At 44.2% G+C, this 16,399-nt stretch overlaps 1 protein-coding gene across 9 annotated transcripts in view; it reads right to left on the minus strand.

The window, feature by feature from the left end:
- The window catches only part of NAV3 (neuron navigator 3), an 837,776-nt gene that overhangs the window by 426,356 nt on the left and 395,021 nt on the right, over window positions 1-16,399 (minus strand). For 7 of the 9 annotated variants that reach the window (XM_073651888.1, XM_073651886.1, XM_073651887.1 and 4 more), the window contains exon 1: window positions 4,600-5,319. The exons of 1 other annotated variant lie outside the window; for it this stretch is intronic. In XM_073651888.1, coding sequence (XP_073507989.1) covers window positions 4,600-4,842 — 243 coding nt within the window. In that variant the 5' untranslated portion in view covers window positions 4,843-5,319. Of the gene's footprint in view, window positions 1-4,599; window positions 5,321-16,399 lie in introns of those variants that run through there. One more of the 9 variants, XM_073651894.1, reaches the window with a different exon arrangement.

Below are 16,399 nucleotides of genomic sequence, written 5' to 3' on the forward strand. Positions count from 1 at the left end.
TGTGGCATTATGTTCCCAATCACACCACACGTGCTTTGGTCTAGCAACACTAACTACTATGATATCATACATGTACTAGCTTTCCATAACATAGCGTTTTTCTGAATTATGTGCTAAAGTCATATTTGTAAAAAAAAAGCCTTTTCTACTGAAGTTACAACTGAACATTTTGCAACTGCCAGATGGAGTGACGTCTGGGAAATAAGAAAAATGAGCCGTGCTAAGGGAATCCCAAGTCCATGAGGGTGTGGAAAAAAATGATAATGTGACTCATATCATGTCTGGCCAAACTTTCACCAGTATCTTGGGTGGATATTATGTGTAGCGTTATAGGGAAGATTGTGCCAAATCACTCTTTAGCACCACAGTTTAGGCTGGGCACTGACCGTCTTACACAACAATGTAGTCTGTTTAGTGAAAACAATGGTTCTCTTAAAATACAAAGCAACATTATATTCAAAAGGAATGAAGCCATGAGTTATAATGTATTATGCAACAAGGTCTGCTATTATTCATCTGCCTTGAAAACAACCTGTATTCTTCTAGAATTTATACCCAAATGAATTGCTTTCCTTTCTCCCAGGCCTGACTTTGCTACCATAATTGGTTGATTTGGCCCATGTAAAATAAACAAGAAATTTAAGATATGTTATCTACAACCACCAGTACAGCGGCTATGAGACAGGTGGGTTGGCCTTTTTAAAGAACAGGTTTGAGGCCAATAAAGATTCTAAGGCTGTGTGCCCACGTAGCATTTTTCAAGCATATATGCTGCGGAATTTCCGCAGCGTAAACGCTTGAAAAACGCATGTATATCCGCACCCCATGGTCCCCAATGGGATTCCGCAAGTTCTATGCACATGCTGCGGATTTTTCCGCAGCGTTTATGCCGCGTTCAAAAATCCGCAGCATGTCATTTAATTTTGCGTTTCCGCAAGCGGAATTGCCTTTGTCCAATGCATAAAAAACGCAAGGCAATTCCGCATGTGGAAAACGCGTGATAAACGCGCGAAAAATGCGCGATAAACGCGTGCGGAATTCCGCATGCGTTTTTCCGGGAGAGGACTTGCATTTATGCAGCAGAAATTTTCTGCTTCATAAATGCAACGTGGGCACATAGCCTTACTCATTTAATCTTTGACCAGCCATCTTGACAATTTTGGTTAGCGCAAAAATGCCCCACAAATGAAAGATTAAGGGGGTTACCTGCTTTGGACAATCCCCACTCTTCTGTAGAGAAATCTAGCTGTCAGTATACCTATATAGCCACTAAAGAGGGAATAAAAAAACACAGTCCCCAACAACCAACAGGTCGCATGTATAATGCAAGTTAAGACAGGTCTTGAAGAACAAGAGATACTCTTGGCAACCAGACAAAAGTCAAAAGACAAAGATCCTAAACAGAAGATCCCCTTCCATTACCTCAATATTTCCTAATAGCATATATGAAAATGCTGTTTATTTTACAGTGGCTAGCCCATTAAGCACAGATAATTAACTTTGAACATACATTTTATGTAATATTTGTAATATTCTTATCTATGTCCATCTAATAATCCGGCATTTAATATAATTCTTGACCATTTGGAAACTTCTCATACTAGATTAAAGGGGTTGACTAAAGATTGACATATCCACAGGACTGACTGCTTGGTCAAGAACAGGGGGCCAATATCTTCCAGTTGAATGGAGAAAGCACGTGCACTGCCGCTCTACTGACACCCTGCGGGACTGCAGGCAATAGTGGGCACAGGCCTTATTAACTACAAGAGAGTGTACGTGTTCTTCTTAGGCCAATCCTTTAATTATATTTTAGGTACAGATGTATTTAAGGAAATAAAATTTAAACAGGAGATTTTCAATAATATACTTTTATATTCTGATGCTGTTCTTAAAGCACCACTCCCGCATTTTTTTTATTCCACCTCGAGTGGTGTCACTAATGCATGTTCCCTGCCACTAATAATATACTTACCAGCTGTTGTCTTCTGCTATTCTCAGCACAGCTCCAGTTGTCTTCTGCTGGTTATGACCTGCCGGATCACTCCAGTATTTGTTGGGTGAGCCGGAAGTCACTTCACAATGTAAGTCTAGGAGAGCCAGAACAAGGCCAGAACGAGGCCCTCATAGACTTACACTGAGAGCTTGTGACTGTTACCTCTGAATCCCGGTCCATCAGAAGCTATGGTCACAAGATGGCAGACCGGGGTAGAGCAGGGAAAAGCAGAAGACGGCAGATGGTAATTATATTCTAGAAGCAGGGAACGTGAATTAATGATTCTATTCTTATGGTGCAATAAAAAAATGCCAGAGTGATGCTTTAAACGTATTCTTCAAAATTTTCAGAATAATGGGACGTAATAGGTCTCAGAATATCAGAAATTTTGGATTACAGAGGTGTTAATAAAACAGTCGAATTGCAAGGGTAGAAACTTCACTAAAAGAAATGAAAACACAATGGAGTTTTTACAATTGTCCTTCTTAATCTTTGCAAGTTATTTTGAAATGTTTTTCAAAATAACTTGCACTGCAATTTTACTTGTAAACAGCAGCATGGCCCAGCCTTGTTTCATGCGGTCTCCAAGGTATTAGTCTTCTGTGCGGAAGCCATTGATGCAGAATGCAATGTGGTTGTACAGCTCTGGCTTCACTATTGGAGATTGACAAGACAGAATGAACCACGGCTGCTATTTTGAGCAAAGTCGATAATGAATGTGGTTTAGAACAATGATCACTGCACACGCTCCTACAGTATAAGAATTTTTCTGTGTAATTGGAGCTACAACTTAAATTACAAATGTGACTCTATAATGGAATCAAGTACGAGAATATATTTTTCTGGGTGATCAGATATTGAACTAAAGAAGTGTCATTATTTACATGAAACATAGTAGATACAGTGGTGTGAAAAAGCGTTTGCCCCCTTCTTGGTTTCTTATTCTTTTGAATGTTTGTCTAATATTTAAATTTGTTTTGAGATCTGAAACATTTAAGTGTGACAAAGATAACACAAGTAAACACAAAATGCCGTTTTTTAAATGATGGTCTTTATTTTTAAGGGAAAAAGAAATCCATACCTACAGGGCCCTGTGTGAAAAGTGACTGCCCCCCCCCTCAAAACATAAATGAACTGTGGTTTATCATATCTTTGGGAAGCTGAGTTTAATTTCCCTACCCACACTCAGGCCTGATTACTGCCACACCTGTTCTCAGTCAAGAAATCACTTAAATAGGACCTGCCTGACAAAATGAAGTAGACCAAAAGATACTCAAAAGTTAGACATCATGCTGCGGTCCAAAGAAATTCAGGAACAAATGATAAACAAAGTAATTGAGATCTATCAGTCCGATTATGCGAATCAGACTTTGATCAGAGTTTGATCAGTGTGGGATCCGATTTTCTAGGAGGTGGAGAGAATAAAAAAAAATTTGTCCATTATGACAGTTTGTGAAAATCAGATCGCACTCGTCTGTCATCCAAGTGCTTTCTGATTTTTTTCACGGACCCATAGACATGAATGAGCGAGTGCCATCCAATTCTTGGAGAGAAATTGTGCATGCTGCTATTTTTTTCCTCGGATCATGCGGTCCATGGAAAAATCGGACATGTTCACGGCCCCATAGAATAACATGGGTACGAGTGCTATTCATCAAAATCACGGATAGCACTCGTGAGATTAGAACAGTCATCTGCACAAGCCCTTAGTATATGCCATCAATATCAGATTGGTGTGATGCCCCCATTGATCAGCTGTCACTAGGCCCCCTGGTTGCAGGAAGTACACAGTTTAAGCAGCCAGTACACCACAGCTCTGTACACCATGTAGTGACCATTCTCAGGTACTGCAGCTCAATTCCCATTCAAGTCAATAGGTGAGGTGCAGTACCCTAGAAGATGTTGTGTTCTGACTAAGTACTCTGTGTAATACTAGCAGCTGGGGAACCTGGTAACACTTGATTATTGGTGTGGGAGGTGGGTTTCACACCCCCATCAATCTGATATTGATGACCTATCCTAACGTTACTTCATCAATATCTTTATCCCAGACAATCCTTTTTTGGTTCTGTTCAGCTACAGCTTACAACTAATGTAATTTACCAGTATACCTTTGGATTTGGATTTGTTACGTGCCTCAGTTTGGCTAGATATGGGCTACAATGTAAAAGTAGTCACGTTTAATATCTTTTATCACATCCAGAACCCACATTTTAATCCTAATAATTTTCAGCAGCGCTATGTATTGATTCACTATAATGTGATTTACACTTCTGTACAGTCCTTGCATTATAAATTCATATGATGCTTTGCAAAAAATGCTGATTTTACTCAGTGTCACAAAGCAATAATGCAGGACACCCCACTGCAATCAATAACCCCCCCCACACCCTACCCCCAAATAACACGGAAAGCGTATGCATGGTAAGCAATCACAATGAGCTGTAGGTTCTTCCCAATAAAGAAGGCAGTAAAACAAAATGAAAACATCCTTCACGAGGACAACTGAATGTATGAATGAGAAGTGCTGAGATTGAAGCAGCAAATCAATATTCCCCTTGGATCAGAGGAAGAGGATAGGAGTTATGTAAGAGTTGACTCACCTTTCTGTCTTCAGCTCCTCTGACAGTGCCTTGAAAAGTTTTCTTCTCATCAAAATCACAAGATGGCTTTAACATGAGCTGACAAGAATTCAATGAGTTCTCAGCCTTCATCAGCTCCAGGGATCTTGATGGATATTGCTGTGACATAGCCTTGCCAACATGTGGTATAGGTAGAGCTGTATGTATTGGCTTTGATCCTACAGCTGGCTGTCTTGACTTGGAGGAAACGCCAAGCACAGACATACTTTCTACAAGAATTTTAGCTCTACAGACAAAATAAAAACAGGTTGGCAGAGCTATCCTTTAGCATAGCCTGCAATCAGTACATCTCCGCAGCTATAGTATGGCAAATCAGAGTCTCAGCCATGTGTTTTCCTAAGAATTAGAATTACACACGCTTTCATAATGTGTCTAGGACTTTCCTCATCTTGGAGGGTTTTTAGCTTACTCTCACAGAATCACTTCAGCCAGTCAGTTGCAGAATCAGATTAAACACTCCTTTGGGGCGTGAGTCGTTTGAAGGTAACGTTCGCAGATCAGTGTCTGGAATATAGTTTTATTCTCCACCTCTTTAGAGGCATTTCAAGTATGGGCTTTCCCAGAACGAATAAAAGGGAAAAGAGAAGGAATGAAGAGATTTCTTACAGCAACTGTCAGAACAGCGGTGAGAGTTCAGCTCTTCCTGACTGCAGCCTGCATTCCTCCTGACAAAAACACAATTCAGCTTCCACTTTAAATAAAAAGGCAGGACATTGCGAGTGGCCAAAACAAGCAGCTGTCCAACACGCTCGTCCGCCCGGAAACACACTCAGCAAAACTGTTTGTTAATTCATGTTGTTTCCTTCCATTTTCATAACAGATCTTCGCTTTCCTGCAAACATCACCCTGAAAACAAGGTTCGCGAACACCACAACTCATTGTAGGATCTGTGATGAAAACATCCTCCGCTATGCATGAAAGCACTGCGATCAATGGAAAAAACACCGACCACAGGTGTGAAATCAAGGCGACACCGAGAAGTAATAACTCATTGAGCACAATGGTTCATGGTTACTACAGAAAGCAAATGATCATATACCAAAAAAAAAAAGAAATAGAGAAAAACCGAAATATATGACGAATATCGGCCATCGAAGTGCTCAAATTGTGCATTTATACAGGGTACCTCTATGGTCACACGTAATGTGGGCACAATGGCTCCCAAAGCATAGACCCCCTAATCCCACATGTCATAGCTTCCTAGTTTATTTACTATTATTTCTTTATATTGCATATTTAGTGACAACATATTCCACAGCGGTTTACAGACATTGTCATCATTCAATGTCCCGATGGTGTTCACAATGTAAATCCCCTTTCTAGCAATGCAATATGGGCTTCTTGTTTATTTGGGCACTATTATTTATTTATTTTACTCGCTTATATAGCGCCATTAATTCCACAGCGCTTTACAGACATTATCATCACTGTCCCCATTGGGGCTCACAATCTAGATTCCCTATTAGTATGTCTGTGCAGTGTGGGAGGAAACCGGAGAATCCGGAGGAAACCCACACAAACACAGGGAGAACATACAAACTCCTTGCAGATGTTGTCCTTGGTGGGATTTGAACCCAGGACTCCATGATACTTTATAAGAGGAGACATTAATAGATGGTATTGTACAGAGATGAGGACAACCTAAGGTCGGTCCTAAATGCACATCCATGGACAATAGTGTTAAGGTCTACCAATCCTGGAAAACCCAACTTAATCAATTCAGGGCACCAATTAAAATAAAAATAGGGTATACTCAGCTCCTGCAGCTTCACGATTCCAGTAATGGCGCGATTGTTCCTGGACAGTGATATTACTTGTGTCATGTGTAGGCTGCAGTCAATGAGTGGCTGCAGCTCAATATCCCATCAGAGCAGATGTCCACTCTGAGGAAATAGTAAAGGCTGCAGCTAACAAGCGGCTAGTCATTGGCTGCACATGATACAAGTCACATCACTCTCCAGGAACAGCGGCACTGACATTGCTGGAACGCACCACAAAGGGTCAGGAGTTTCCATCACTTCTAATTTAATTGAGGTCCTGAATTATGGACCATAAATAGATAAAAATCGCATCAGGAGCACTGATTAAAAACTGTCAGCCTTTTCGCAAATGTAGAAAAAAACACATCTGAATAAGTCATTATCATTATTACTGAAAGTAGCCTGTATTGCAGTTTAGTATGTCAACTGGTCAAGTGAGAATTAGTTCCACAAAAAAACTTTGCTGAATGCCGTGACCTCTTTATTGTAGACATTGGTGGGTCTCCTAGTAATCACACAATAACCCCTTATGGACATATGACTTATGACGTCATATGTCAGCTTCTTCTCTTTAATGCTGGCCCAGGAGCTGAGCCCGCATGTTTGCTGGCAGGCATATGTTGGCTGTGTTATTCAGAAAATTGAAAAACTACCCATTTGGGAAGGGGTTAATAATTTACATAATTGATTGATTTATCCAACAGGACCAATTAACTCGTAGCAGTGGAAGTGTAGACACTTAGAAATTAGGCTGATACATATACACATACAAACAGTGTGCTGCTATCACAGGTCTTATGCTATATGCCCACATCACCAGAGACAATTGTTCCCGTTCAGTGACTGATCTGTCTTTGGAGGTCCCAGGACTGGGAGTATTGATGCTGGCACTTTCTTTTTTTCTTTTTATATGTTACCTAAATCCACTGAATTACCGTCTTAATAACCTTTGGGTTTCAGCCAAGTCCATTTGAGCTTTCCTCTTACATACAGTTAAAGCCCCTATAGTCAAAGAAAAGAAGAAACTAGTTTATAATCAGTTTAACTGAGTAATTGGATTCCTTAATCATCCTGACACAGGAGATCTGGGTTCCTTTACATATGCATTTATTACAAATTACTTGTCTTGGGGGCACTGAAATTAGATTTTTTTTTCTTTTGTTAGTAAAACGCTTTTTATCTTCAGCTTCCAATGTTCCTATTATGGAGTCAATTAGGACAAGGGGAGGAGATAAGTATTAATTAAAGGTCTAGATTACTGGTAGCTGCCACACAAGAATCAAGAAACACTCTCACTAGTAATAATACAGGATACGTGCTGTATATCTGTAATGCAGGTGCCAGAATGCAATGCACAGAGACACAAGACGAGAACAGTCAGGGGTTGATATAACCACTTTATATGTATAACAACTATTCTACAAAGGGGGTTAGTAGCAAGGGTAATAAACAGCAACTTGGAATAACAATGAGAAATATTTCAGTGAATAACAGTACAGTCCTTTGCAACAGTGTGATACACTCAGTCGTGGGAGACACCACAAGTTTTCTTTCTCTTTATATGGCCCTAGCGGGGGTCACCGATTATTCCCGCTAGGCCGCAAGTCTCTTCCATATAAAGTCTATCAGATCCCGTTTAGACTCCCACGCACCAAACGGCCCCCTCCTAACCTGAAATTCTAATCCCAACTGTCCCCTGTACCGTAGTTGAGAGTTGTAAGTGACGGCTCTGTTCACTTGCGCGGTCCTCCGCTGCTGCTGGCTCTTCTTTCCTGTCGCGGTCCTCTCTCAGCTCTTCTCGGCTTGACCGTCGATGGTAGTCTCTGACGCTTGGGGTAAGGGGGTCACGACCTCGGGACTTGACAGGCGGCGTCGGATCCCGGGAGCTTACTCAGTGTGGGGCGCAGGTCCTGACTCTGACCAACATGCGCAGGGCTCAGGGGGGCTTCTGTGAGGAGTGCGGAGCCTCTCAGGATATGTACAACTGTGGTACAGCGCAGCCCTCCAGCTGAGGCCTGTTGTGCTGGGCTCTGCTGTCCCTCTGGAGCAAGTCTGCTCCACTCTGCAGCTTGGCGCCATAATTCTCTGACTGCAGCGCCTCCTGTGGTGCACATTCGCACAATGCGCTCTCTTGGCGCCAAAAAGCCCCTCCAATCTGGCACACAGGGCCTTTATACCCAGGAAACTCTCTGAATCACATGATCAGGTCCAGCCACAAAGTTTCTCCCCCTGCCCATCTGCCAGCAACATTTAGTTCCTGCTAGCACAGTTCTTTGTTTACTTTCATTTTCAGTGTGTTCCAGCAGAGTGTGGTGTTTTCTTACAGTTACTTAGTCTCTCTTGTTCTTCTCTCTACTCTTTAAACTCGCCAGTCCTTGGGCGAGAAGAGTCTCCATGCCCCTTAATGTTCTTCAGAGGCGGGCCAGATGGCCACAGTTTTCGCGCCCATTCCTGCCTCCCTTGCACTTGCACTACGCTTTGCCACAGGAAATCATTCTGTGCTTACCTCATGGGCAGGACGCCAGCGTGGATACACTGAGTCCTTTGAGACCCCTCTTGAATTTTCTTGCCAGGAGAACTCAGAACCTCAGGTACCTCATGTGGAAGTTCGACGTCTGGCTCTTCTCTATGGGAAGCAGTGACTTCCTCCACTAAGTCATTGGATGGCATTTCACCATCAGGCCATAGGCCTTGGGTCTCTCTAGCCCCACACCATCCAGAACACGGCGTGACACCTTTGTACATGGTACCCCCTTCAACTGCGTTAGCATGGTGTCCCCAACACCTGACTGTGCTCCAGGCGTGAGTCCTCTGCCTTTCCTCTGGGGATGCCATCATCTTCAACTTCTGTGGCGCACACCGGCTCTACTTGAGTTGCTTCCATGCTCCAGGGAACTGCAGCCACCTCCCTGCAGGAAAATGACACCGTCTCCCTCACTTCTCGGCGTCCTGTGCCACACCTCTGCCTTGCTCTTAGTGAGTTTCTCCTCTGCTCAACAGTCCATTTTCTCAAGGTCCCCGTCCGTCCTCTGTGGTCACTCTGCAACGGGCGGACCTTCTCTTTCCACTCCACCCTACGGGGCAGGCATTCCTTTGCAAGGACCAACTCCTCCAGGCGCGGCCCTCTCTCCAGCAGTCATGACGGTTGCAAAAGTGGGCAACTCTTCGTCATTGCCTGTCTCGCATAGGGCAACTCCTCGACATGTGTCCCATTTTTCCACAGGTCCAACACTCAATTCTGCACCTGCCTGGTGGGCGCTTCGGTCTGTATCGCTGTCCTCCAGGAGAGGGATATCCCCTCTGTAATTGTTCTTCATCCCCAGACAGGGAATGAGATTCCGGGGCAGCTGCATGGGTTTTTCTTATTTTCAGTATCTCTCCTTTAATTTCTCGTATTTCCTGCCATAAATCACCACAGGTATGGGATTAAATTCTACGGTATCAGCAATTGCCTCTTTTATGCTCTGTAGTTCTCCTCTATTTCTCGCATTTCTTGCCATAATTCACGGACCCAATCTGGTTCAGTATCGAGTGCCCACAAGGCAGTAACTTCTCGGCTTTGGACCATACACGCCACAGTCAGGGCCTCTTGCTCTCGGACTCTAGCTTCTGCTCTGACCCCGAGGAAGCTCATGTTAGGATTTTAATGCCGGCGTTCCTTTAGGGCCCACCTCAAGTAAGGGTCCCTCAGACCTGCAACCAACTGATCTCTCTCAATACTTCATCCAGGGCACCTGCTCCTACATATTTACCGCTATTTTTCTTGATGATCTTTGCCATCACTTCCCGCAGAGCGTTCATGCATTGAGTAACTGTCTCCCCCTCTCTCTGGACCCGACAAAAGAGGTGAGTGCGTAAATCACCTAAATCGGTCGTGTCACTGTGCATGTCCTCTAAAATCTTGATCACCTTATCTACTGTATCACGGTCCTGTGGTTGCTTTAACATGACTGTCCATCGGGCCTCTCCGTCCAAAGTCAACAAGGCTAACTCTGTCTCTAAGGCGGGTGTCATGGGGTACATACTTAACATACTTTTCAGAAATTCAACCCAGTCCCACATCAATACATTATCACCAATAAATTTTGGTATGCTAGGCATGGATCCAAGGGGAATGCTTCCCCAGGTAGGTTGGGTCTTAGACTGATCCGCCATCTCTGTGTCTGAATGTTGCATCCTGCCAACTACGCCAAATGTAAAACAGGTGCAACTCACAGAGACACAAGACGAGAACAGTCAGGGGTTGATATAACCACTTTATATGTATAGCAACTATTCTACAAAGGTGGTTAGTAGCAAAGGTAATAAACAGCAACTTGGAATAGCAATGAGAAATATTTCAGTGAATAACAGTACAGTCCTTTGCAACAGTGTGATACACTCAGTCGTGGGAGACACCACAAGTTTTCTTTCTCTTTATATGGCCCTAGCGGGGGTCACCGATTATTCCCGCTAGACCGCAAGTCTCTTCCATATAAAGTCTATCAGATCCCGTTTAGACTCCCACGCACCAAACGGCCCCCTCCTAACCTGAAATTCTAATCCCAACTGTCCCCTGTACCGTAGTTGAGAGTTGTAAGTTACGGCTCTGTTCACTTGTGCGGTTCCTCCGCTGCTGCTGGCTCGTCTTTCCTGTCGCGGTCCTCTCTCAGCTCTTCTCGGCTTAGCCTGGCTTGTTTTATTGCTAAGAGACTATAAGACCTTGATCACATAAATTACCCATACCCTTAACAAAAATGTGCAGGACACAATTAATAAATTTAAATATATGAATGAACTTTATTATCTTACATGATAAAACAACATTAAAAACCAGAGAAACGTAACAAGGGTTGGGCCACCCGAAACGTTCAGAGAGTGGCAAACCCACGTATGAATACAGTATTCCTACGGTAATGTAAAAATCAATAATAAATGATAAAACATAGGAATCAAGTTACAAATATAGAGAATACATGGCGTAAAGGATCGTAGATATAAGTATAATATACATAAACTCACTGGAAACCAGTCTAAGTAATTGTCCAAACAAAGCCCTTTGAAGAAACATGTGGGTTTTTTAGGTGCTTCCTTTCTTTGAACAACTTGCATCTACTTTCTCCTTTTTTCTCATACACAAATATTTGGCTGATTTTCATCTGTGTTTTTGGATCAGATTGTCAGCAGAATTTTTTTTTTTTTGCATTCGAAAAATTTTCTCAGTCTTTTCGTATGAAACAAACATGAAAATCAGCCAGCAAATGGAAGGCATCCTAGAACAGCCTAATTTTTACAGACCCATAGACTTGCATTGGCAGGTTTGATCTGTGAATCAGATGGAAATCGCCAATGCCCCTGTGTTTTGGTGCTGACAACTCAGTCCACCAAAATACACGGACATGTGGACAGCCCTGTAGACTATAATGGGCATGAGTTCTAAAAGTGAAAAACATGGATAGAAGTGTAAAAAACGTATGACTCAATGAGCCTTAAGGCTCATTCACATGTCAGTTTTTTTTAGATACGAGAAAAGAGTTCCATCAATGATTTTGATCAGACTTTTATCAGAGTTTGTTCTGAGTTTCATCAGTTTTTCTCGTACGTGAAAAAAAAAAAGTTTTTCTACCTTCTCCTATCTAACAGTCCATGAAAATCGAACTGTACCTGGATGGTATCCGAGTGCTGTTTGATTTTTTCACAGACCCATAGACTTGCATTGCCAAATTTGATCTGATAATCAGATCAATATCGGACATGTCTCTGCAATTTTGTGCGTACTGCTTAGTCCAAGAAAAATCACGGACGTGTGAAAAGCTCCATTCCCTATTATAGGTACGAATGTTATTTATGAAAAACAGGGATGGCACACATATGCAAAAAATTGGCATGTAAATAAGCCCTTATACTTATGTTGTGCGTGTGATGGGAAGAGGTGGGGAAATGGAAATGATTTGCAGACCTGCTTTATAAAACCTCTATATTCCTAAAGTAAATATATATTGCACAACTGCAAATACAAACCGGTTTCTTATTATGAGGTATTCTCTAAGGGAAAATAAGAAATGAGTTTTGTAAAGCAGATGTTATATCATTATTAGTGTTGAGCATTCCGATACTGAAATATCGGGTATCGGCCGATATTCGCGGTATCGGAATTCCGATACTTAATTCCGATACTTTTACAATATCGAATACCGGAATCGGAAGTTCCCATAATGCCTGCGCTCTGCAGTGTCTCTGAAGGATGACAAGCTGGATGTCAGCGCTCAGCTGCGATCCAGCCTGTCATCAGAATGCCATCCCAGCGTGAGAGAATTCTCCTGATTGTTTAAAAGCCGGCGGGCGGTAAAAAGCCGCCGGCTTTTAAACAATCACACAGCCCCATACTGCTTCCCCACAGCCTCCCACCCCGATCCTCCGCTCCCCTCGCCACCTCCCATCCCGATCGTAAGTTAGGACCGGGCGGGGAGCACAGCACCAAGGAGCGGGGAGCGAAGGACCCGGGCGGGGAAGCCGGCAGTGAAAAGACTTCACTGCCGGCTTTCCCGTTCTGAGCTGCGCTTTCCCGCCGGTTATTTCAAATGAACAGCTGAGGTATCAGGTGATGCTGATCAGCTGTTCATTTGAAGTCGCCGCGGTGCCCTCAGAGGGTTCATGTGAGTTCATGCTTGACTGCACTGCATGAACTCACATGAACTTTCCCACGGCCGCACGGGTCAGCCACACCTCCCAGACCATCAGACCCATCATGATTAGTGTGTGCGCGGTGTCTGTGCGATGTCTGCGGGTGTGTGCGGTGTCTGTGCGATGTCTGCGAGTGTGTGCGGTGTCTGTGCGATGTCTGCGAGTGTGTGCAGGTGTGTGCAGTGTCTGTGCGATGTCTGGGGGGGGTGTGCGTGCAGGCAGACATAGGCCGATGTGACACTACTACTCCCATCGGCCTATGTCTGTCCCCCGTGCACTCGTGCCAGCAGGATCAGCTCGATGGGAGCAGTAGTTCCCATCAGCCTGATACTGCTATTTAAATTGCCCTACTGTGTCCCCAATAAATTTTAAATACATGTCATTGGTGGCCAGTGGTTAACTACAATAAATTAGTTCATACATTACCTGTCCCCGCCGATCGCCACCTAAAATGAAGTAAAAAATAAAAAAATACACCTATACTCACCTAGACACCTAATTCCCCGAAGCCATCGATCTCCTGTAATAAAATCTAAAATAATAAACCACAACCTTATCCTTACCCCTCCGTAGTAGTCCACGAGTGTCCCACGAAGATCTCCAGTTTAGAGCAGCCACATAGAATGTGACCGCTCTGAACCGCTGCCGCCGCTAGAGTGGCGGGGCCGTAAAGCAGCCCCGTCACTGCATAAGCGGGTTCGCCAGAGTTCAGGCAGCGCTGCTCCGGTTAGCTCCTTTACGGCCCTGCTGTATCGTGAGAAATTCCCACGGTACAGCAGTGCCGTAAAGGAGGTCTCCGGAGCAGCGCTGCCTGAATGCACTCCGGTGACCTCAGTCAGTGGCTCCCGCTGCCGGGAGCAGACGTGTTCCCGGCAGGGTGAGCTTACAGCAGCCATGCACAGCTGTCACCATCTCCAGATATGACAGCTGTGCATGGGAGATCAGCGCAGGAACGTGGACAGGTAATTATTTTTTTTTAGTAAACTAAGAATTAAATAAAATGGTGTGTTTTATTTCAAATAAATTATTTTTTTCTGGGTGTAGTGTGTTTTTTTCTTTTTAACACTTTGTAGATTAGTAATGGGGGTGTCTTATAGACGCCCATCATTACTAACCTGGGCTTCATGGCAGCTGGCGGTGACATGAACCCCAACCCTATTACCCCCTGCCACCGCACCAGGGCAGCGTGGATGCGCCATTTCTGGGGCGGTTGACGGCTGGTGTTTCTAGCCTGGGTGGGGGCCAATATTCATGGCACCCTTCCTGGGCTATTAATATCAGCCCCCAGCTGTCTGCCTAGCCTTTGCTAGCTATTAAAATAGGGGGGACCCCACGTCATTTTTTGGGGGGGTCCCCCATTTTAATAGCTAGTAAAGGCTAGGTATTCAGCTGGGGGCTGATAATAGTAGTCTGGGAAGCTCCGTGGGTATTACCCCCTTCCCAGGCTTCAAACATCTGCCCCAGCCGTCTGCTTAACCTCCGCTAGAGACTAAAATTATGGGGGATCCCACGCCAATTTTTTTTTTAATAAATCCTTTATTTTAACACTAAATGACATTTGAGGAGTTAATAAAGATGCAGTCCCTAAATTATTATTTATTTTTTAATAAATTTTTCCCAAAAATTTTGACGTGGGCTTTGCCATATTTTTGTATGCCAGCCAGGTACAGCATCCAGCTTCTATGAACGTGCCATTTTCCGGGGTGGCTGCGGACTGCAATTTGCAGCGGGGGGGGGGGGCAGAAAGCTTGGGCCTCCCTGCGCTGCAGATTCCAGCCCCCAGCTGCCTAGTTGTACCTGGCTGGACACAAAAATAGGGAGAAGCACCACGTATTTTTTTTTTTAATTATTTCATGAAATTCATGAAATAATAAAGAAAAATAGGGCTTCCCTATATTGTTGTGTCCAACCAGGTACAAATCGGCAGCTGGTGGTTGGGGGCAGCCCGTTCCTGCCTGCTGTGCCTGGCTGGACACAAATATAGGCAGCTGCCCCCAACCACCAGCTGCCTATTTGTACCTGGCCGGACACAACAATATAGGGAAGCCCTTTTTTTCTTAATTATTTCATGAATTTCATGAAATAATTAAAAAAAAAAAATACGTAGAGCTTCGCCCTATTTTTGTGTCCAACCAGGTACAACTAGGCAGCTGGGGGCTGGAATCTGCAGCGCAGGGAGGCCCAAGCTTTCTGGGCCCCCCCCCCGCTGCAAATTGCAGTCCGCAGCCACCCCGGAAAATGGCGCGTTCATAGAAGCGCCATCTTCTGGCGCTGTACCCAACTCATCCAGGGCCCTGGTGCGGTGGCTCACTGGGTAATAAAGGGGTTAGGGCCAGCTTGGCATTATCAGCTGGCCCCAAGCCCGAAATTCATGGGGTCACGCCAATATTAAACATGACCGCCATGAATTTCTAGTAAAGTATTTAAAAAAAAAACACAACACCCAGAATAAAGTCCTTTAATTGAAATAAACACACAATTCTCTATTGTTCTAAATTAAACCATACTTACCATCGCCCATTCCAGCTGAAGCCAACGATCTCCTGCAATAAATGAAAAATAATAAACCAACCTCATCCTTACCTTTCCATGGTTCCCAGGACAGCTCCAGCTCTGCTACATCGAGATGACAGGCTGGACCGCAGCAGAACGCTGCCATCCAGCCTGTCATCCCGCGGACACTGAGAAGCGCAGGCATGCTTGCGCTCCTCAGTGTCAGGCTGTGACGGCATCCAGATGAGCCGAGTCTCTCACGCTCACCGCATGCGCAGGAGATTTCTCCCACGCTGTCAGTGACGTGCATGAGGTGAGCTGAGTTCATTGTCGGCTCATCTGGATGCCGTCACAGCCAGACACTGAGGAGCGCAAGCATGCCTGCGCTTCTCAGTGTCCGCGGGATGACAGGCTGGTTGGCAGCGTTCTGCTGCGGTCCAGCCTGTCATCTTGATGTAGCAGAGCTGAAGCTGTCGTGGGAACCATGGAAAGGTAAGGATGATGTTGCTTTATTATTTTATTTTTATTGCAGGAGATCGTTGGCTTCAGCTGGAATGGGTGTGACGGTAAGTATGGTTTAATTTAGAACAATAAAGAATTGTGTGTTTATTTCAATTAAAGGATTTTATTCTGGGTGTTTGTGTTTTTTTTAACTTTGACTATGGGGTTAGTAATGGGGGTGTCTTATAGACGCCTCTCCATTACTAACCTGGGCTTGATGTCAGCTGGCATTATAAGCTGACATCAACCCCAACCCCATTACCCCCTGCCACCGCTACAGGGCAGTGGGAAGAGCGAGGCTAAGTGCCAGAATTGGCGCATCCTATGGATGTGCCATTTCTGGG

This window comes from Phyllobates terribilis, unplaced genomic scaffold (assembly GCF_046119375.1).
Source record: "Phyllobates terribilis strain yellow unplaced genomic scaffold, ASM4611937v1 Scaffold_11__3_contigs__length_659146591, whole genome shotgun sequence".
In the NCBI taxonomy this organism is placed as follows: Eukaryota; Metazoa; Chordata; class Amphibia; order Anura; family Dendrobatidae; genus Phyllobates; species Phyllobates terribilis.